The sequence below is a fragment of the Mustelus asterias genome, chromosome 1, assembly GCF_964213995.1.
Source record: "Mustelus asterias chromosome 1, sMusAst1.hap1.1, whole genome shotgun sequence".
Classification (NCBI taxonomy): Eukaryota; Metazoa; Chordata; class Chondrichthyes; order Carcharhiniformes; family Triakidae; genus Mustelus; species Mustelus asterias.
The window spans coordinates 192135090-192159009 of NC_135801.1; the positions used below are offsets into that span (position 1 = coordinate 192135090).

Genomic DNA, 23920 nt, shown 5'->3' on the forward strand with positions numbered 1-23920 from the left:
AAACAAGTAAAACCTCAATTAAAGCAAGGTTCGACTGGAACGCTGTTCAAATAAATACAAGGATCATTCATTACATAGAACATAGAACAGTACAGCACAGAACAGGCCCTTCGGCCCACGATGTTCTGCCGAGCTTTATCTGAAACCAAGATCAAGCTATCCCACTCCCTATCATCCTGGTGTGCTCCATGTGCCTATCCAATAACCACTTAAATGTTCCTAAAGTGTCTGACTCCACTGTCACTGCAGGCAGTCCATTCCACACCCCAACCACTCTCTGCGTAAAGAACCTACCTCTGATATCATTCCTATATCTCCCACCATGAACCCTATAGTTATGCCCCCTTGTAATAGCTCCATCCACCCAAGGAAATAGTCTTTGAACGTTCACTCTATCTATCCCCTTCATCATTTTATAAACCTCTATTAAGTCTCCCCTCAGCCTCCTCTGCTCCAGAGAGAACAGCCCTAGCTCCCTCAACCTTTCCTCATAAGACCTACCCTCCAAACCAGGCAGCATCCTGGTAAATCTCCTCTGCACTCTTTCCAGCGCTTCCACATCCTTCTTATAATGAGGTGACCAGAACTGCACACAATATTCCAAACGTGGCCTCATCAAGGTCCTGTACAGTTGCAGCATAACCCCACGGCTCTTAAACTTCAACCCCCTGTTAATAAAAGCTAACACACTATAGGCCTTCTTCACAGCTCTATCCACTTGAGTGGCAACCTTTAGAGATCTGTGGATATGGACCCCAAGATCTCTCTGTTCCTCCACAGTCTTCAGAACCCTACCTTTGACCCTGTAATCCACATTTAAATTAGTCCTACCAAAATGAATCACCTCACATTTATCAGGGTTAAACTCCATTTGCCATTTTTCAGCCCAGCTTTGCATCCTATCTATGTCTCTTTGCAGCCTACAACAGCCCTCCACCTCATCCACTACTCCACCAATCTTGGTGTCATCAACAAATTTACTGATCCACCCTTCAGCCCCCTCCTCTAAGTCATTAATAAAAATCACAAAGAGCAGAGGACCAAGCACTGATCCCTGTGGCACTCCGCTAGCAACCTGCCTCCAGTCCGAAAATTTTCCATCCACCACCACCCTCTGTCTTCGATCAGACAGCCAGTTACCTATCCAATCGGCCAACTTTCCCTCTATCCCACACCTCCTTACTTTCGTCATAAGCCGACTATGGGGGACCTTATCAAACGCCTTACTAAAATCCATGTATATGACATCAACTGCCCTACCTTCATCAACACACTTAGTTACCTCCTGAAAAAATTCTATCAAATTTGTGAGGCACGACTTGCCCTTCACGAATCCGTGCTGACTATCCCGGATTAATCCGCATCTTTCTAAATGGTCGTAAATCCCATCCCTAAGGACCTTTTCCATCAATTTACCAACCACCGAAGTAAGACTAACCGGTCTATAACGAAAAAAAAAATTTTGTCACTCTCAAAAAAATATACAAACAGGCTTTGTGGCTTTGGAAAAAACTTTGGAGTTCTTTTGTTGATGTCACTGTCCATAAACTCTTTCTGATTTGGTACCCCTCTGATAGATTGAGATTTCTCTTCAGAGATATTTTTAGCTGGCAGAGAGCCTCTCTACATGGGGTGGCACAGTAGCACAGTGGGTTAACACTGCTGCTTCACAGCTCCAGGGACCTGGGTTCGATTCCCGGCTTGGGTCACTGTCTGTGTGGAGTTTGCACATTCTCCTCGTGTCTTCAAGTTTGCTGATGACACGAAGGTGAGTGGGAAAACGAATTGCGTGGAGGACACGGAAAGTCTGCAGAGAGATTTGGATAGGCTGAGCGAGTGGACGAGGATCTGGCAGATGGAATATAACGTTAGCAAATGTGAGGTTATCCACTTTGGAAGAAATAATAGTAAATTGGAATATTATTTAAATGGAGAAAAATTACATCGTGCGACTGTGCAGAGGGACCTGGGGGTCCTTGTGCACGAATCGCAAAAACTCAGTCTGCAGGTGCAGCAGGTGATCAAGAAGGCGAATGGGATGTTGGCCTTTATTGCGAGGGGGATAGAATATAAAAGCAGGGAGGTCTTGCTGCAACTGTACAAGGCACTGGTGAGGCCGCAACTGGAGTACTGTGTGCAGTTTTGGTCCCCTTATTTGCGAAAGGATATATTGGCCTTGGAGGGAGTGCAGAGAAGGTTCACCAGGTTGATACCGGAGATGAGGGGTGTAGCTTATGAGGAGAGATTAAACAGATTGGGTCTGTACTCGTTGGAGTTTAGAAGGATGAGGGGAGATCTTATAGAGACATATAAGATAATGAAGGGGCTGGATAGGGTAGAGGTGGAGAGATTCTTTCCACTTAGAAGGGAAACCAGAACTAGAGGGCACAGCCTCAAAATAAGTGGGGGCCGGTTCAGAACAGAGTTGAGGGGGAACTTCTTCTCTCAGAGGGTAGTGAATCTCTGGAATTCTCTGCCCATTGAAGTGGTGGAGGCTTCCTCGTTGAATATGTTTAAATCACGGGTAGATAGTTTTCTGATCGATAAGGGAATTCGGGGATGTGGGGAGCAGGCGGGTAAGTGGAACTGATTCGCTTCAGATCAGCCATGATCTTGTTGAATGGCAGGGCAGGCTCGAAGGGCCAGATGGCCTACTCCTGCTCCTATTTCTTATGTTCTTATGTTCTTATGTCTGCGTGGGTTTCCTCCGGGTGTTCCGGTTTCCTCCCACAGTCCAAAGATGTGCGGGTTAGGTTGATTGGCCATGCTAAAAATTGCCCTTAGTGTCCTGAGATGCGTAGGTTAGAGGGATTAGCGGTTAAATATGTAGGGATATGGGGGTAGGGACTGGGTGGGATTGTGGTCGGTGCAGACTCGATGGGCCGAATGGCCTCTTTCTGTGCTGTAGGGTTTCTATGATTCTATGTTGAGCGATGGCAGCTTTTCAGTTCCACTCCCCTTGAAGGCAGTTGAGTTCCTTCTTATAACCCTGATGATCTATCCATTTTCCTACACCAGGATTGGTCTGATGGTGTCAACAACAGCAAATTCAAATTTGCTAGGGTCCTGATCATTGAGTGTTTTCTTTAAGCTGATAGGCTATCAAAATGCAAAAGCCCGCAAAGTCTGTTACCAAAGCAAATCTGATGCTTGGTCCTAGTAACAAATGTTGCCATCTGTGTACCCTGTATTTTAAATATCCAAGTACTGAACACAAAACCAGCTTTTAAAGGGGCCACACTTCATAAACTCAACTTCACAACAGTGGGATTTGAACCCGTGTCCCCAAAGCATTAGCCTGGGCCTACTGGATTACTAATCCAGTGACAATAACCACTACCTCATGCCTCTCAGTGGACTGCAGGGCTGAAGGGATCACAGAGATAAGAAGGGGGTGAGATCACATGAGGGATGTGAACACAAGGTGAAGAGTTTTAAAATTAAATTTCCACAGCGGGATTGAATCAGGAGAAAGGGGAGGATGGAGATCAAATTACCTGGAACTCTCCTGCAAGGCCTCCCCTGTAGATCCAGTTCTCACCTGCCACTCCCAGGACAACTGGAGCACTGCCGGTACGGCACCCTGTCAGGGGAACAATTTGAGAGGTAGATCAATCTCTGCCACACAACTCTACTTCTTTATTATGAGAAAAACTGACAAATGACTGGAAAAGCAAAACACTGCGGGTGCTGAAAGTCTGAACGAGAAAGAAAGTTCCGGGAACACTCGGCAGGTCTGGCAGCGTCCGTGGGGAGAGAAAATCTGGAATTAAGAATCTACTGATGACCATGAAACCATTGTCAATTGTTGGAAAAACCCATCTGGTTCACCAATGTCCTTGAGGGAAGGAAATCTGCCGTCCTTACCTGGTCTGGCCTACATGTGACTCCAGAGCCACAGCAATGTGGTTGACTCTCAACTACCCTCGGGTAACTCGGGATGGGCAATAAATGCCCATGTCCCACAAATGAATTTTATAAAATAGTTAATCCGAGTGCTGTACCGAGGAGCTGCTACAGCATTTGAGATACCATCTTTTGGATGACTTCTTAATCCTGTTTGGCTTCTCGAGCGGAATTAAAAAATCTTGTGGTGTTTTTTCAAAAAAGTGCATGTGAGTTCTCGCTGGTGTCCTGTCTGGTATTTATTCTTTACTGAACAGATCATCTGCTGCCTAAATTACTTCATTGGCTCTAAGACCACTTGAGCTGTCATGCATTATATAATTGTAGCTTTTATATTAATGGGGTTTGAGAGATTCATGCCAACATTAAGAATCACCACGCAGGCTATTAAGACTTTTCCACCAAGTATTGGTTACATCTGGGGAATGGTGTCCGATTAGATAAAATGGAATATGTGGCAGCATGTCATTTAATTTCAGTAATGGTGATCAACAATCGCCATAAAACCCCATCTGGTTCACTAATGTCCTTGAGGGAAGGAAATCTGCCTTCCTTACCTGGTCTGGCGGCACCTAGGGCGGCATGGTGGCACAGTGGTTAGCACTGTTGCTTCACAGCTCCAGGGACCTGGGTTCGATTCCCGGCTTGGGTCACTGTCTGTGTGTGGAGTTTGCACATTCTCCTCGTGTTTGCGTGGGTTTCCTCCGGGTGCTCCGGTTTCCTCCCACAGTCCAAAGATGTGCGGGTTAGGTTGATTGGCCATGCTAAAATTGCCCCTTAGTGTCCTGAGATGTGTAGGTTAGAGGGATTAGCAGGTAAATATGGAGGGATATGGGGGTGGGGCCTGGGTGGGATTGTGGTCGGTGCAGACTCGATGGGCGGAATGGCCTCCTTCTGCACTGTAGGGTTTCTGTGATTCTGTGATACATGTGACTCCAGAGCCACAGCAATGTGGTTGACTCTCAACTGCCCTCTGAAATGGCCTAGCAAGTCACTCAGTTCAAAGGCGATCAGAGATGGACAATAAATGCTGGCCACATCCCATAAAAACGTCGGCTCTTTTTTCTCCTTATAGATACTGCCAGACCTGCTGAAATTTTCCAGCATTTTCTCTATTGGAAATATATCGCAGTTCCTTCACTGTCGCTGGGTCACAATCCTGGAACTCCCTCCCTAACAGCACTGTGGATATACCTACACCTCAGGAACTTCAAGAAGACAGCTCACCACCACTTTCTCAAGGGCAATGAGGAATGGGCTTTCAATTCCTGCTCACATCCCAAGAATGATTATTTCTGCCCAGAGAGTTCCAAAGGTGCATAACCCTCAGAGAAAAGGTTTCTCCTCATTTCTGACCTAAAAAGGTGACCCACAATATTAGAACAGTGCCCCCTAGTGCTGGACTCACCCACAAGAGGAAACATCCTTTCCACACCCACCTTGTCAAGACCGGTCAGGACCTTCAATCAAGTCACCCCTCCCTCTTCTAAACTCCAGTGGAAACAAGCCCATTCTGTCTATCCCATTCTTATAAATCAACTCATTCATTCCAGGTATCAATCTGGTAAACCTCTACTGAACCGCCTCCAATATAATTACATGCTTCCTTAAGTAGAGACCAAAACTGCACACAGTATATTTGAGCCTAGAGTCATATATATTGTGTGTCTGAACACTGTTAGAGTCATAGAGGTTTACAGCATGGAAACAGGCCCTTCAGCCCAACTTGTCCATACCACCCTTTTTTTAAAACTACTAAGCTAGTCCCAATTGCATGCATTTGGCCCATATTCCTTTATACTCATCATACCCATGTAACTGTCTAAATGCTTTTTGAAAGACAAAATTGTACCCGCCTCTACTTCTACCTCTGGCAACTTGTTCCAAACAGTCACCACCCTCTGTGTGAAACAATTGCCCCTCTGAACCCTTTTATATCTCTCCCCTCTCACCTTAAACCTATGCCCTCTAGTTTAAGACTCCCCTACCTTTGGGAAAATATATTGACTATCTAGCTGATCTATGCCCCTCATTATTTTATAGACCTCTATCAGATCACCCTTAAGCCTCCACACTCCAGGGAAAATAGTCCCAGTCTATCCAGCCTCCCCTTATAACTCAAACCATCAAGTCTGGTAGCCTAGAGGAGTTCCTAACCACATACCCACGCCGCATCCCATATGCATTGTTCCATTTCCGTAATATCGTCAAACTTTGCCCAGGTCTCACCTTATCTGCTGCTGAAACCCTCATCCACATCTTTGTTACCTTGTAGACTTGACTATTCCAACAAATGCCTGTCCAGCCTTTCACATTCTACCCTTCATAAACTCATCCAAAAATCTGCGGCCCTAACTCACACCAACTCCTGTTGTCCCCTCACCCCTCTGCTCGATGACCTATATCGGCTCCAGATGTCCCACAATCCGAAAGACATGCTGGTTAAATGCATTGGCCATGCTAAATTCTCCCCTAGCATTTATTGCCCATCCCTAGTTGCTCTTGAGAAGGTGGTGGTGAGCTGCCTTTTTGAAGCGCTGCAGTCCACGTGCTTTGGGTTGACCCACAATGCCGTTCGGGAGGGGATTTCCAAACTTCATTGCAGTGTTAATGTAAGCCTACTTACGACACTAATAAATAAACTTTAACTTTAGAAAAAGGTTGCACACTTGTGCCAACCCCTGACAACTTCCAATCACTTCGCCTGGTGTCAGTGTTTGCTTGGTAACACCCCTGTGAAGTGTCTGACTGTGTTGAAGGCGCTATAGAAATGCTGAGTGTTGCTGTTGGCCATAACAAGAGTTGTTGTATTGTTAAAACCCGATACTCACACTGAAAGCAGTTCATCCAAGAATTGAATGAGTAAGTATCTCTCTCGATTCTGCCATCTAGAAAGAACAGAGGGAATGATTAACCAGTGCTTAACAAGCAGCATAATATTTCCCAGAATGATTGTAAAGCCAACAAAGGAATGTTCCCATGAATAGAATTAAATAAAATAACACCTGTTGTTTGATAAGTGCAGCCAAAGAATGTTAATTGTTTCATTAGCGTTAAGGCACTGATTGCTTCAATATTTTGAACACATTTGAGAGACTCATGGGTGTTGATTAAGGTGGAGATATGCATTTATAATGTTGCACTCTGTAAATAAATCTAGTATTAAGCAAAAGGCTAGATTCAGGTTTCCGATTGCTAAACTGGCTTCAGAATGAATTAACACAACAGCTACCTTCAGCACTGCAGTGCTGTCAATCTACACAAGTCCCAAGTATTATTTAAAATACTTAAAACATGGAATCAAAGGAACAAGAACAGCCATTCACCCCCTCAAGCCTGTTCCACCAATGTCGGGGCATTGAGTACAAGAGTTGGCAAATCATGTCGTTGCCAGAGGAAGCGGTGAAAGCAGGGACATTAGGGGCGGCACGGTGGCATAGTGGTTAGCACTGCTGCCTCACAGCACCAGGGACCCAGGTTCGATTCCCGGCTTGGGTCACTGTGCAGTTTGCACATTCTCCTCGTGTCTGCGTGGGTTTCCTCCGCATGCTCGGGTTTCCTCCCACAGTCCAAAGATGTGCAGGTTAGGTGGATTGGCCACGCTAAATTGCCCCTTTGTGTCAGGGGGACTAGCTGGGGGAAATGCATGGGGTTTTGGGGTAGGGCCTGAGTGGGATTGTGGCTGGTGCAGACTCGATGGGCTGAATGGCCTCCTGTAGGATTCTATGATTCTATATAAAACCTTGGTTAGGCAGCATTTTGAGTATTGCATGCAATTCTGGTCACCATATTATCAGAAAGGTGTGGAAGCTTTGGAGAGAGTGCAAAGGAGGTTCACCAGGATGTTGTCTGGTCTCGGTGGTGTTGGCTCTGAGGAGAGGTTAAATAAACCACGATTGTTTTTATTGGAAAGATGGAGACTGAGGGGAGACCTGATAGAGGTCTACAAAATTATGAGAGGCATAGACAGGGTGGATAGTCAGAGATTTTTTCCCAGGATGGAAGTGTCAATTACAAGGGGGCACAGGTTCAAGGTGAGAGGGGGAAAGTTTAAGGGAGATGTATGAGGAAGTTTTTCACACAGAGAGTGGTGGGTGCCTGGAATGCGCTGCCAGAGGAGGTGGTGGAAGCAGGCACGGTAGCACAGTGGTTAGCACTGCTGCTTCACAGCTCCAGGGACCTGGGTTCGATTCCCGGCTTGGGTCACTGTCTGTGTGGAGTTTGCACATTCTCCTCGTGTCTGCGTGGGTTTCCTCCGGGTGCTCCGGTTTCCTCCCACAGTCCAAAGATGTGCGGGTTAGGTTGATTGGCCATGCTAAAATTGCCCCTTAGAGTCCTGAAATGCGTAGGTTAGAGGGATTAGCGGGTAAATATGTAGGGATATGGGGGTAGGGCCTGGGTGGGATTGTGGTCGGTGCAGACTCGATGGGCCGAATGGCCTCCTTCTGCACTGTAGGGTTTCTATGATTTCTATGATTTCTATGATCTGTGGCCTAACTCCATATACCTGCCTTTGGTCCATATCCCTTAACACCTTTATTTAACAAAAATAATCTACCTCAGATTTAAAATTAGCATCTAATCTCGCATCAACTGCCGTTTGTGGAATTGGAATTCTCTTCCACCCTTTGTGTGTGGAAGTGCTTCCTAACATCTCTCCTGAGTCGTCCGGCACTAATTTTTAGACTATGCCCCCTAGTTCTAGAATCTCCAACCAGTGGAAATAGTTTATCTTTATCTATCCTGTCCTTTCCTGTTAGCCTCATACCCCACAGAAAGAGGCCATTTGACCCATTGACTTTTTTCCCCATTCTTTCATGGAATCTGGCTGTTGTTGCCCGTCCCTAATTCCTGTCCAACTGACTGGCTTGCTTGGCCATCTCAGAGGGCAGTTAAGAGTCAACCACATTGCTGTGGATCTGGAGTCACAGGTCCTTGTACACCAGTCGCTGAAGGTAAGCATGCAGGGGCAGCAGGTGATGAAGAAGGTAAATGGTATGTTGGCCTTCATAGTGAGAGAATTCGAGTACAGGAGCAGGAGTGTCTTGCTGCAATTATACAGGGCCTTGGTGAGGCCACACCCAGAGATCTCACCTTATCTGAGGAAGGATGTTCTTGCCATAGAGGGAGTACAGCGAAGGTTTACCAGACTGATTCCTTGGGATGGCGGGACTGACGATATGAGGAGAGATTGAGACAGTTAGGATTGTTTTCGCTGGAGTTCAGAAGAATGAGGGGGGAATCTCATAGAAATTTATAAAATTCTAACAGGATTAGACAGGGTAGATACAAGAAAGAAACATCCCACTGATGGTGGGGGAATCCAGAACCAGGGATCACAATCTAAGGATAAGGGGTCAACCTTTTAGGACGGAGGTGAGGAGAAATTTCTTCATCCAGAGAGTAGTCAGCCTCTGGAATTCACTGCCACGGTTGAGGCCAAAACATTGTATGTTTTCAAGAAGGAGTTTGATATAGCTCTTGGGGTGAAAGGGATCAAAGGTCATGGGGGGATCAGGCTATTGAGTTGGATGATCAGCCATGATCATAGTGAATGGGGGAGCAGGCTTAAAGGACCGAATGGCCTCCTGCTGCTCCTATGTTTTATGTTCTAATGGTTATTGCTTCTCCTGTTAAGTATGAAAGGTTCACAATCAAATCCGCAGCTCTGCCTTTGCCCAGAGTTTAATCTTCACTCAGAATGGTGTAAGTGGAGCCTCTCACTCACCCAGCCACATCACAAATGCCTTGGCAACCAGCAGCGTGTTCCTGATGTCCCAGAGATAAGGGTAAAGGTCGTAGACTATTGCCCTGTTGGAGCTGCTTATGAACTGTCGGTACAGCTGGACGATCCTATCACAGCTGAGCTGGAAGGCACATGATCGCACTCTCCACTCCTCGGCCTGTGGAAGTAAGATGGAACAAGATGGAGACCGGGTCAAAGGAACAATATTCACCATGACTAGCTCACTGCGCCACCCAGTACCATCTTCCCAACGCCTTTTCCCTAAATCCTTTTCAGTTCCACCCCTTCCTCCTTCCACTGTGACTTTCCCCTTACTCAAAAATACACTAACCTCACTCCCCACTCCCACTATCCCCTTACACCAACCTCACTACCCCCACACTCTTCCCCTAATCATCAACCTATCAATGTCACTCTCCCAGCCTCTCCTTAAATCAATAACCCATCTGCAGCATGGTGGCACTGTGGTTAGCATTGCTGCCTCCCAGCGTCAGGGACCCGGGTTCGATTCCCGGCTCGGGTCTCTGTCTGTGCGGAGTTTGCACGTTGTCTGCACGGGTTTCCTCCGGGTGATCCGGCTTCCTCTCAGATGCGCTGGTTAGGTGCATTGATCGTGCTAAATTCTCCCTCAATGTACCTGAACAGGAGTGTGGCGACTAGGGGATTTTCACAGTAACTTCATTGCAATGTTGGTGTCAGTCTACTTGTGACTAATAAATAAAATTTAAACTTCTCCCACTAATTAACGACCCATCAACTTGTAGGCCTGAGACCGGCAGCCGCTAATTTTTGTATTTTTCCATTTTATTTCTGCTTTCCTCTTGATTTCGCGCCTATATTGAATAAAAGTTATTTTGTGTTAGCTGTTACTTTATCGACATTGATCTGAAGCAGATATGATTGTGCTCTGATTAATTCATCAATAATATCAGGGTGACATAATTTCCAAAGACTTTGTTTTCCATATTTGCCATCTGGTGTTTGGGCGACATCTCTGTTTCCCCTTTCTAAACTAGACATTAAAATAGTTTCTTTTTAATCATTCTTTTTTACTGCCTTCCATGACCCTTGCATCACAAGCCAGGACAATGAATGGCCGGACAAGGAGTGGTCAACAGGGGAGATGATGGCCTAGTGGTATTAAGGTTGGATTATTAATCCAGAAATTTAGCTGACACTCTGGAGATCTGGGTTTGAATCCCACCAGGACAGATGGTAGAATTTGAATTCAGTAGAAAATATCTGGAATTAAGAACCTACTGATGACCATGAAGCCATTGTCGATTGTCGGAAAAATCCATCTGGTTCTCTAATGTCCTTTAGGGAAGGAAATCTGCTGTCCTTACCTGGTCTGGCCTACATGTGACTCCAGAGCCACAGCAATGTGGTTGACTCTCAACTGCCCTCCAAAGGCAACTAAGAGTTGGCAACTAGGAATAAATGCTGTCCAGCCAGCGATGCCCATGTGCCACGAATGAATGAAATAAAAGCCAGGATAATGAATGACCTCATAAGGGACGGTCACCTATTGTGTGGTTACCAAGAAATGGAGTTTTGCTGATGGACACACCACCTGATTGATGGCAGTTGGGAAGACGCCAACAAAAGTTGCTCCAACAACTTGCGTTGCGAAGTCTGCAGAGATTTATGTTGCCTCGGAGAAGAACTGATAAGGAAAGGCTTGGGTTTAACAGATGCCGGTTTTGAGAAAACCTCAAAAAGGCTGGGATGGAGCCAGTAATTGGTCTGAAAGGGACCCTGATGCTTCCAGGTTTCAGTGCTGCAGCCCGGGTGGAATAGTCAACAACTGGGGGTTAGTCGAGGAAGGGTCAGGAATGGCGTGACTGACTGCAGTGCCCACCCGTTGTAAGGTTATTTGGAAACTTGGTGAACTTGCCGAGGCTGTGAGGGGGGGGGGGGGGGGGGGATTGAAGACGGTGGCAATCGGCTGGGCTTGGGGGGGGGGATCAGGGGTGGCAATCGGGGAGGGCGACAATCAGGGGGCGGTGGTGATCGGGGAGGATGTGGGTCTGATGTCCAGAGGTTGAGAGAGGAAATGACAATCTCCCACTACACTGTGTACCCTTGTACGCACTGCACTGGGGGATCAGGGTGCATGCACAATAGCTCCTTCTAGCAGTCTGCAGCTGGCTTCCCGGCGTGAATAGACTCCGGGGGATCTTACTAACTTAGGTTCTTGGTGTGGAACAGGCTAATTTGGCATTATCCATTTAGGAGAGCTGTCTGGAACAGACCAATTTGGGGATAACATCTGTAATTTAGCATACATCCGTAATATAGCATACATCTAGTATGTATAGTACGTAAATCGAGTTGTCTTTTTTTAATGTTTCTCCTTTCAATAAAGTTTCTTTCTTTTTATATCTTTTTTTTATATCATCCATTGTAATTGTTATATTATTATTATTTAAATTATCATTATTCAGTAAAATCAGCATTGTCACTCATTCCTGTTACATCGAGAGTACGGCTCCGAAGCTCAGTGAGACTCCAGAGAGACTCGCACACCCCTTACAGACCACATTCCTCCCCCCACCAATCTCCCTTTTATCAAAGACCCATCAACCTCACTCCCCCTCACGTATTTTTAGGTTTTTTTTGCTCCGTCCTTAAAGCCAGTGCTCAGAGTGGACCGGGCAAACCCAAATCCATCTCTGCTTGCTCCAAAAACCAAATTCAGGTTCCAATTGAATCCAATTCATGCTCCCCACAAGAGAGACAAACAAGATCCAAGCTGACTAGATAAGGCATTGCATTCCACCTTGGGCTCGATCTGACATGGTGGCGCAGTGGTTAGCACTGCTGCCTCACAGCGCTGGGGGCCCAGGTTCAATTCCGGCCTCGGGTGACTGTCTGTGTGGAGCTTGCATTTTCTCCCCATGTCTGTGTGGATTTCCTCCGGGTGCTCCGGTTTCCTCCCACAGTCCGAAAGAAATGCGGGTTTGGTGGATTGGCCATGCTAAATTGCCCTTTCGTGTAAGGGGGCCGAGCTGGGTAAATGCATGGGGATAGGCCCTGGGTGGGATTGTGGTCAGTGCAGACTTGGTGGGTCGAATGGTCTCCTGCACTGTAGGATTCTATGATTCTAAACACCATTGCGGCTGAGCCAGAAGCATGATTTCCTCATTGTGTGTTCATCAATGGGTCCTTAAATAGCATTTATGACGATGTTAGAGTCAAAGGAAATGAGAGGGTAGCTACCAGTAATGGCTAGAAACATAAGAACATAAGAACTAGGAGCAGGAGTAGGCCATCTGGCCCCTCGAGCCTGCTCCGCCATTCAATAAGATCATGGCTGATCTTTTCGTGGACTCAGCTCCACTTACCCGCCCACTCACCATAACCCTTAATTCCTTTACAGTTCAAAAATTTATCTATCCTTGCCTTAAAAACATTCAATGAGGTAGCCTCAACTGCTTCACTGGGCAGGGAATTCCACAGACTCACAACCCTTTGTGTGAAGAAGTTCCTCCTCAACTCAGTCCTAAATCTGCTTCCCCTTATTTTGAGGCTATGCCCCCTAGATCTAGTTTCACCTGCCAGTGGAAACAACTTCCCTGCTTCTATCTTATCTATTCCCCTCATAATCTTCTATGTTTCTATAAGATCTCCCCTCATTCTTCTGAATTCCAATGAGTACAGCCCCAGTCTACTCAGTCTCTCCTCATAAGCCAACCCTCTCAACTCCGGAATCAACCTAGTGAATCTCCTCTGCACCCCCTCCAGTGCCAGTATATCCTTTCTCAAGTAAGGAGACCGAACTGTACACAGTACTCCAGGTGTGGCCTCACCAGCACCTTATACAGCTGCAACATAACCTTGCTGTTTTTAAACTCCATCCCTCTTGCAATAAAGGACAAAATTCCATTTGCCTTCTTAATTACCTGCTGCACCTGCAAACCAACTCCTTGAGATTCCTGCACAAGGACACCTCGGTCCCTCTGCACAGCAGCATGCTGCAATTTTTAACCATTTAAATAATAGTCCATTTTGCTGTTATTCCTACCAAAATGGATGACCTCACATTTACCAACATTGTACTCCATCTGCCAGACCCTCGCCCACTCACATAGACTATCTATATCCCTTTGCAGACTTTCAGCGTCCTCTGCACACTTTGCTCTTCCACACATTTTAGTGTCAGCTGCGAATTTCGACACACTACACTTGGTCCCCAACTCCAAATCATCTCTGTAAATAGATGATTTTCATTAATCTCATGACTGAAACTCCTTTGAACCCTCCCCAATTGTCCTAACCTACTTGTGTCTCAATTGTCTTTTGTTCCTTCATGGGTGTCGCTGGCTGGCCAGAATTTATTGCCCATCCCAAGTTGCCCTTGAATTGAGTGGTTTGCTAGGCCATTTCAGAGAGCTGTGGCTCTGGCCAGGCCAGGTAAGGTTGGCAGATTTCCTTCCCTAAAGGACATTAGTGAACCAGATTGGTTTTTCTGACAATCGACAATGGTTTCATGGTCATCAGTAGATTCTTAATTCCAGGTATTTTTTATTGAATTCAAATTCCACCATCTGCCGTGGTGGGATTCGAACCTGGGTCCCCAGAACATTAGCTGAGTTTCTGGATTAATAACCTCATGATAATACCACTAGGCCGCCGTCTCCCATTGAGAGACTAAAGCTCTCTGGTCAGGCCTCAGATGGAGTACTGGGTGAATTGTAATGCCCCAGGAAATAACAGGATAGGGGGAGTGAGGTGAAAATGGGAATTCCCATCCCAACCTTCCTACGACGCACCTCCTCTTGACAGAGGTTTAATCTCAGGCAGGTCCGCCACTTAAATATTTTAATGAGATTCATGGCCAGGTTTTGGATCACTGGCAGAGATCAGCGGCGGAGTTCCCCGGCCGCGCTGGTCGAGGAGCCGGAAATTCCCACCCGACTGTCAATGGGGTTTCACACTCTCCGCAACCCGCCCGCTAAAATTCCAGTGGCGGGTGGGATGGGAGAATTCTGGCCCAGATGAGGGGCAGTCATTATGTGCAGCAAGATGCTACCAATGGGTATTACCTGCCTGGAAAGGAGGTGGCAGCAAGTTCCATCATAATATTGAAAATTGGATGAATATTAAAATGGAAAAAAAATGGTCGGGCTGGGAAGAGAAGGCAAGAGAAGTGGGACTAATTGGATTGCCTCAAATGGGCCAAATAGCTTCCTTCTGCTCTTTAAGATTCTCTCGACTTGCCCCAATTCTGCTCCCCAACTTTGCCACCCTCCACCCCCAGCCTCCATTTTCCCTGACTTACCTTCTTCGACTCCATCTTGATGTTTGCGCTCACAAAGTCACTGTTGGATTTGAGCCAGTGAAACTCACGGAGGAGGCTGGCGGTCCCCTCCCCATGCTCATAGGGCAAGTGAAACAGATCCACCATCAACCGCAAGTCGGCCGGCGTCAATGCGCCCGTGAGGCGCGGCGTCCTTCTGGCGGGAGAAACGTGATCCCCGCCTTCGTCCCGCTCTGGGCCCGCCTCGGCCCCATCCCGCTCCGTCACTCCGCAGCCCTTCCCGCCTGCAGGCGGCCCACTCAAAGGCTTTGCGCGGTCGAGCTCACCGGTTCCCACTCTCTCTGCTGCCCGTTTCTCGGGGTCTGACAAAGTGCCATCTCTCTTGGAGTCGCCAGTCCTTGAAGGCCCGGTCTTCTCGCTTTCTGCCTCCTCAGTCACTGCTCGATGGCCGGCGCTCGTCTCTGAACCCTCGCGGGTCAGCTCACAGCTGCTCTCACCTGTCTTGTCCAGCTCCAGCTCTTTGAATGGGCTGCGTTGAGGCAGTAAGTCAGTGGCACTAATATCTAGCTTCTCAGCCCTCGGTTCAATGTTCCCATTCTGGGTGACCACGTTGGAGAGTTTGCTCCTGGGCTGTCCCTCCATTTCATCCTTAAGCAGCTGCCTGCCTGTGGGAAAGACCAATTCAAGGAAGTTAACCCTTCACACTGGAATCCAGGTTCCTGAACCTCAAACTGAAAATCAATCCCTTGGCTTCCTTTTTATGTTTGCTGCCAGTCTTTCCTCACACTCTCTCTCTGCCTTTCATTTCCTCTTTCACATCCCCTCTCATAGAATCCCTACAGTGCAGAAGGAGGCCATTCGGCCCATCGAGTCTGCACCGACCATTATCCCACCCAGGCCCTATTCCCATAAGCTCACATATTTACCCTACACACTCCCCTGAAACTAGGGTCAACTTAGCATAGCCAAACAATCTAACCCACACATCTTTGGACTATGGGAGGAAATCCACGCAGACACAGGAAGAACATGCAGACTCCACACAGACAGTGATCCAAGCCAGGAATCGAACCCGGGTCCCTGCCACTGTTAAGCAGCAGTGCTAATCACCGTGCCACCCATACTCTGGACGTTCCATATTCAACCTAGTTCTCGATCTAGCAACAACCCGACATCAACCATACACATCCTTTTTCTGCATCATCTTTACCTCTCTTGTCGTCCAGGGAGCTTTGTTTTTGTTTGCCCTACTTCCCCCCCGCCCCCCCCCGCCCCCGCTCCACCCCACCCCCCACCCCATCCCTCTGGCTGAATCCAAACCGTTTCCTCCTTGAAAGCAACCCCATGTTCCATTCCAGTTTTGCCTGAAATTTACCTGGAACAGATCCTTTCTCATCCCACTCAAGTTGTCTCTTCTCAAAAACAAAGAACAGCACAGCACAGGAACAGGCCCTTCGGCCCACCAAGTCTGTGCTGACACAGATGCCTCCCTAATCTAATATTGTCTTGCCTCTACATGGTCCATATCCCTCTATTCCCTGCCTATTCATGTATCTATCCAGATGCCTCTTGAACGTTGTTATAGAATCTGCTTCCACCACCTCCTCCGGCAGCGCGTTCCAGGTATTCACCACCCTCTGTGTGAAAAGCTTGCCCCTTACATCTCTTTTAAACTTTCCCCCTCTCACTCCCAACCTATACCCCCGAGTAATTGACCCCTCGACCCTGGGAAAAAGACTCTGACTATCCACTCTATCCAAGCCTGTCATAATCTTGTAAACCTCTATCAGGTCCCCCCTCATCCTCCGACGCTCCAGTGAAAACAATCCAAGTTTGTTCAACCTTTCTTCATAGTCCATATCCTCCAAACCAGGCAACATCCTGGTAAATCTCTTCTGCACCCTTTCCAATGCATCAACATTCTTTCAGTAGTGTGGTGGCAACACTCCAAATGTGGCCTAACAAAAGTCTTACACAGCCCCGGTGCGGAGAGGGGAGGGTCGGGATGAACCTACTCCTGGGCCTGGCGAAACGCGCCATTTACCGGTCCAGGCAGCGGGTGATCGAGGGGGCCGTCCATCCTGACTGTCTGCCCCTCTACCACGGCTACGTTCGCGGCCGGGTGTCCCTGGAGAGGGAGCGCGGTTGACGCCTTCCACGCCCGCTGGGCACCGCAGGGGTTGGGGTGCATTATTGACCCTAATAATCACATTTTTATTTGATGTTTTTAAGTTTCCTTTGTACTTTGATTTCTGTTCGGGCTGTTCCCCCTCCTTTTTGGGGAGCTGCCCCTTTTACTTTGTCCTGACCTAATCTGAGTTTGTTTATTTGGTTTGACCTAAAAAGAGGGCAGCATGATTTTCCAATTCCTATACTCAACGCCCTGACCGATGAAGGCCAGCATGCCATACGCCTTCTTGACCGCCTTGTCCACCTGAGTTGCCACCTTCAGGGAACTGTGGATCTGCACTCCTAGATCCCTCTGTCACTATCCGCTACTCCCCCAATTTTTGTATCATCTGCAAATTTACTCATCAAATCACCTACATTTTCCTCCAAATCATTGATATATATTACAAACAACAGAGGCCCCAGCACTGATCCTTGTGGGACACCGCTTGTCACAGACCTCCAGTTAGAAAAGTACCCTTCCACTGCTACTCTCTGCTTTCTATGTCCAAGCCAATTTTGTATCCATCTTATCAGCTCACCCCGGATCCCATGTCACTTCACCTTCTGTATCAGCCTGCCATGAGGAACCTTATCATAGGCTTTTCTAAAGTCCATGTATAAAACATCCTCTGCCCTGCCTTGCCCTAGTCAATTTTTCTTGTCACTTCCTCAAAGAACTCCATCATGTTTGTGAGACACGACCTCCCCTTCACAAAACCATGCTGCCTATCGCTAATAAGTCTATTCTCTTCCAGATGTGAGTACATCCTGTCCTTAAGAATCTTCTCCAATAATTTCCCCGCCACCGATGTAAGGCTCACAAGCCTGTAATTTCCCAGACTGTCTCTTCTGTCCTTCTTAAAGAGAGGAACAATGTTAGCTACTCTCCAATCCTCTGATACCTCGTTTGTGACTAAAGAGGATACAAAGATTTTGGCCAAGGCCTCAGCAATTTCTTCCCTAGTCTCTCTCAGTATTCTGGGATAGACCCTATCTGGCCCTGGGGACTTGTCCACCTTACTCCAATACCTCCCTTTTTATCTCAGCATGTCCTAGAATGTCAACATCCTCCTTTCTACACTCACCATCCACCACTTCCTTCTCCTTTGTGAATACTGATGCAAAGTACCCGTTAAGGACCTCACCCATCTCATCTGGCTCCACACACAAATTCCCTCCACTGTCCTTGAGTGGACCTACCCTTTCCTTAGCTACCCTCTTCCTCCTTATATCCGCATAAAAAGCCTTGGGATTCTCCTTAATCCTGCCTGCCAAGGACATTGCATAGCCCCTTGGATGAATATTAAAATGGAAAAGGAACATTGCATTGCCCCTTTTTGCCTTCCTAAGTCCTTGTTTAAGCTCTTTCCTGCTCTCTTTGTATTCCTCGAGAGCCTTTTCTGTTTTCAATTTCCTGAAATTTATGTGTGCCTCCTTCTTCCTTTTCACTGAGCTCACAATCTCTCTTGCCATCCAGGGTTCCCGAATCTCGCCATCTTTATCCTTCATTTTTACAGGGACATACTTGTCCTGAATTGTTAACAACTGACTTTTAAAAGATTCCCACATGTCGGATGTGGATTTACCCTCAAACAACCACCTCCAGTCTATATTCCCTAGCTCCAGGTGGCACAGTGGCACAGTGATTAGCACTGCTGCCTCACAGCGCCAGGGACCCGGGTTCGATTCCCGTCTTGTGTCACTGTCTGTGTGGAGTTTGCATGTTCTCCCCGTGTCTGCGTGGGTTCCCTCCATGTGCTCCAGTTTCCTCTCAGTCCAAAGATGTGAGGGTTAGGTGGATTGGCCATGCTAAATTGCCCCATATTGTCAGGGGGATTAGCTAGGGTAAATGCATGGGGCTATGAGGATAGGGCCTGGGTGGGATTGTGGTCAGTGTAGACTCAGTGGGCTGAATGGCCTCCTTCTGTACTGTAGGATTCTATGATCCTGCCAAATATTGTCATAGTTAGCCTGCCGATTAGTTCACCAATTAACTATTTTTTCTTGTTGCTCTTTTGCTAACCTCAACATTTATCTAACTCTTAGGAATTAGGGAGTGTTTCCTGAAAGATCGAGCTTAAGTTTTGAGACTATGGGGCAGAATTTTCCGGGCCCCCCGCCACAGGGATCGTAGCGGGCGGAGGACGGACCATGCCAAGGTCCATTGACCTCGGGCAGGATTTTCCGGTTTTGGGACGTGCCCAATCAGAAAATCCCGCCCGATGCCCCTGGTCCTAAACTCCTCATCCAGCAGAAATAGCTCCTATCTATCCATGCCATCGGTTCCCGGAACACATTGACCAAATTACCCCTTAATCTTCCCAATTGAAAGGAAGACAATCCTCGTGTGTGTAATCACCCCTGGGAGTTTAACCCTGGGAGTCCAGGTATCATTCCAGGATGCCAACATTGCACTGCCTCTGAGAATTCCCCGGTCTCACACACTCCGCACCTGCGAGAAAGGAGAGTTTGGCGCTCCAGCCAAGTCTCCGTTCCCAGCAGCGGGACCGGGTAATCCCAGCCACGGCCAAGGTTGGAGGATTCCGGCGTGTGATGCCCAGAACTGCTCACGGTATTCCGGGTGTGGTCTAACCAGGACTCTGCATAATCGAAGCATGATTTCTACCTCATACTCCTTCTCTACAGTAAGGAAAGTTATAAACGACACACACAAACATAACGCTTACGCACACAAACTCACTCACTTGGAGACAGAGGTGTGTTCACTTCCTTCACCCAGTCAGCCAGTGCCAAGTTTAAGGCTTCTTTGGGGCAGTATGGCCTACATGACTCAGGGCCTTCCTCACCGCCTGGAATGATTTAACAGTAAATCTCTCCGTTAGAACATCTCACTCTGTCCGTCCACCGTGAAACCTCCCCCACTCCCTCACCCTCTGTACTGTCCTGTGACATTAAATCAAATTCCAGAGAAATAGGTTTTTGGGACGCTGGAATGCATCTGAATAATTTGATGCCTTGTGAGTCTCTGTCAGAGTCACCAATTACAGAAGTCCTTGTACGTCACAACACTTATAGGGAGGCAGTGGCGCAGTGGTATTGTCGCTGCACTAGTAATCCAAAGACCCAGGGTAATGCTCTGGGGACCCGGGTTCAAATCCCACCATGGCAGATGGGCAGCTCACCACCACCTTCTCAAGGACAATTAGGGATGGGCAATGAATGCTGGCCCAGCCAGCGACGCCCAAATACTTTGAATGGATAAAGAAAATGTCCTTTAGTGAAGGAAATCTAACATCCTTCCCCAGTGTGGGCCTCAATGTGACTCCACTCTCTCGCCAGGAGAACATGCTGGCCTTGGAGAGGGTCCAGAGGAGGTTCACGAGAATAATCCCGGGAATGAAAAGCTTGACGTATGAGGAGCGTCTCAGAACTCTGGGTCTGTACTCGATGGAGTTGAGAAGGATGAGGGGGGGATCTCATTGAAACTTACGGTATACTGAAAGGCCTGGATAGAGTGAACATGGAAAAGATATTTCAATTAGTAGGAGAGACTAGAATCCGAGGGCACAGCCTCAGAGTAAAGGGACAACCCTTTAGAACCGAGATGAGGAGGGATTTCTTTTTGATTTGATTTGTTATTGTCACATGTATTAGTATACAGTTAAAAGTATTGTTTCTTGCATTCTACAGTAAGAGGTCTCGCAACACCAGGTTAAAGTCCAACAGGTTTATTTGGTAGCAAAAGCCACTAGCTTTCGGAGCGCTGCCCTTCATCAAGTAAGTGGGAATTCAGTCCAACGCCGGCATCTCCACATCTTGCATTCTATACAGACAAAGCATACCATTCATAGGGAAGGAAAGGAGAGAGTGCAGAATGTAGGGTTACAGTCACAGCTAGGGTGTAGAGAAAGATCAATTTAATGTTTTGACTAGGATCAAGGAGCTAATTGATGGGGGGGAGGATGCAGGGGTAAGGGGAATTACAAAATTAATGGTAGAGGAGAGGGTGCAAGTGAATGAAGGCGGTAATTTAGATAAGGGAGTAGAGGGAGAGGGTGTTCGCGACTCATCAAAGCGGGTCCAGATAAAAGCTGGAATAAGGACACTTTGCCTGAATGCACGAAGCATTCGGAACAAGGTAAATGAGTTGATGGTGCAAATCAGCACAAGTGGGTACGATCTGGTGGCCATTACAGAAACGTGGCTGAAAGGTGACCAGGACTGGGAGATGAATATCCAGGGGTATCAGGCGTTTAGGAAGAATAGACAGGAAGGAAAAGGTGGTGGGGTCGCGCTATTAATAAGAGATAATATCAGGGTAGTACTGAGGGATGACATAGGCTCTGAGGAACAAAACGTGGAATCATTATGGGTAGAGATGAGGAATAGTAGAGGGAGAAAGACACTAGTAGGTGTGGTATATAGGGCCCCAAATAATAATGTTGAGGTAGGGAGGGCTATAAACAAGCAGATAAGGGATGCGTGTAAAAACGGAACGGCAATAATCATGGGGGACTTCAACATGCACATTGACTGGCAGACTCAAGTCGGTAAGGGTGGAATGGAGGAAGAGTTCTTAGAATGCTGTCGGGATAGTTTCCTTGAACAGCATGTTACGGAACCGACGAGGGAACGAGCTATTTTGGATCTGGTATTGTGTAACGAGGTAGGTAGAATTAAGGATCTTATTGTGAAGGACCCTCTTGGGTCTAGTGACCACAATATGGTCGAATTCCTGATTCAGATGGAAGAGGAGAAAGTTTGGTCCCAAACCAGTGTCCTCTGTTTGAACAGAGGGAAATATGATAGGATGAGGGATGAATTGGCTAAGGTAGACTGGGAGAGCAGGCTGGCAGGTAGGATAGCTGAGGAACAGTGGAGGATTTTTAAGGAGATCCTTTTCAGTTCTCAGCAAAAATATATTCCAGCAAAAAACAAGGATTGTAAGAAAAGGGAGAACCGGCCGTGGATAACGAAGGAAATAAAGGAGAGTATTAAAATAAAAACAGCTGCGTACAGAGTGGCCAAAATTAGTGGTGAAACAAGTGATTGGGAAAAATTTAAGAAACAACAAAGAGAGACTAAGAAAGCGATAAAGAAAGGAAGGATAGACTATGAAGCTAGGCTAGCAATTAATATAAAAAATGATAGTAAAAGTTTTTATAAATATATAAAAAGGAATAGAGTGGCTAGAGTGAATGTTGGACCCTTGGAGGACGAGAGGGGGGAGTTAATAGTGGGAAATGAGGATATGGCTGAGTCTTTAAATAAGTTTTTTGTGTCGGTCTTCATGGTGGAGGACACAAATAGTTTGCCAAATATTAACGATAGAGGGTTGGCAGCAGGAGAAATACTTAATACAATTAATGTTACCAGAGAGGCAGTGCTGGGTAGACTAATGGGACTGAAGGTGGATAAGTCCCCGGGTCCGGATGGAATGCATCCCAGGGTATTGAAAGAAATGTCAGAGGTAATAGTGGATGCGTTAGTGATTATTTATCAAAACTCGTTGCATTCTGGGGTAGTGCCGGTTGATTGGAAAACGGCTAATGTTACGCCGCTGTTTAAAAAAGGAAGGAGACAAAAGGCGGGTAACTATAGGCCGGTCAGCTTAACGTCTGTAGTAGGGAAAATGCTGGAATCCATTATTAAAGAGGAGATAGCAGGGCATCTGGATAGAAATGGTTCGATCAATCAGACGCAGCATGGATTCATGAGGGGAAAGTCCTGCTTGACGAACATGTTGGATTTTTATGAAGATGTGACTAGGGCGGTTGATGGAGGAGAACCGGTGGATGCGGTGTTTTTGGATTTGGATTTCCAAAAGGCGTTTGATAAGGTGCCCCATAAAAGGCTGCTGAAGAAGATTAGGGCACACGGAGTTGGGGGTAGTGTGTTAAAGTGGATTGGGGACTGGCTATCCGACAGGAAGCAAAGAGTCGGAATAAATGGGTGTTTTTCCGGTTGGAGGAAGGTAACTAGTGGCGTGCCGCAGGGATCGGTACTCGGGCCGCAACTGTTTACCATTTATATAGATGATCTGGAGGAGGGGACGGAGTGTAGGGTAACGAAGTTTGCAGACGACACAAAGATAAGTGGAAAAGTGAATCGTGTGGAGGACGGAGAAGATCTGCAGAGAGATTTGGACAGGCTGAGTGAGTGGGCGAGGATATGGCAAATGGAGTATAAGGTTGAGAAATGCGAGGTTATACACTTTGGAGGAAATAATAACAAATGGGATTATTATCTCAATGGAAACAAATTAAAACATGCTACCGTGCAAAGGGACCTGGGGGTCCTTGTGCATGAGACGCAAAAGCCCAGTCTGCAACACAACAGGTGATCAAGAAGGCAAATGGGATGTTGGCCTATATTGCGAAGGGGATAGAATATAAAAGCAGGGATGTCTTGATGCACCTGTACAGGGCATTGGTGAGGCCGCAGCTGGAATACTGTGTGCAGTATTGGTCCCCTTATATGAGGAAGGATATATTGGCATTGGAGGGAGTGCAGAGAAGGTTCACCAGGTTGATACCGGAGATGAGGGGTTTGGATTATGAGGAGAGGCTGAGGAGATTGGGTTTGTACTCGTTGGAGTTTAGAAGGATGAGGGGGGATCTTATGGAGACTTATAAGATAATGCGGGGGCTGGATAGGGTGGAGGCGGAGAGATTCTTTCCACTTAGTAGGGAAGATAAAACTAGAGGACACAGCCTCAAAATAAAGGGGGGTCGGTTTAAGACAGAGTTGAGGAGGAACTTCTTCTCCCAGAGGGTGGTGAATCTCTGGAATTCTCTGCCCACTGAGGTGGTGGAGGCTACCTCGCTGAATATGTTTAAAGCGCGGATGGATGGATTCCTGATCGGTAAGGG

At 47.0% G+C, this 23920-nt stretch overlaps 1 protein-coding gene across 3 annotated transcripts in view; it reads right to left on the reverse strand.

Annotated features, from left to right (window-relative positions):
- The window catches only part of LOC144500960 (protein O-GlcNAcase), an 80099-nt gene that overhangs the window by 13861 nt on the left and 42318 nt on the right, over window positions 1–23920 (reverse strand). For all 3 annotated transcript variants that reach the window (XR_013499021.1, XM_078224459.1, XM_078224467.1), the window contains 5 exons: window positions 19793–19897; window positions 14937–15580; window positions 9635–9809; window positions 6738–6794; window positions 3498–3583 (listed from right to left, as the gene is read on the reverse strand). Coding sequence is in view for 2 of the 3 variants with exons in the window: in XM_078224459.1 (XP_078080585.1) it covers window positions 3498–3583; window positions 6738–6794; window positions 9635–9809; window positions 14937–15580; window positions 19793–19897 (1067 nt within the window). In the remaining variant the exon portion in view is untranslated. The remainder of the gene's footprint in view (window positions 1–3497; window positions 3584–6737; window positions 6795–9634; window positions 9810–14936; window positions 15581–19792; window positions 19898–23920) is intronic.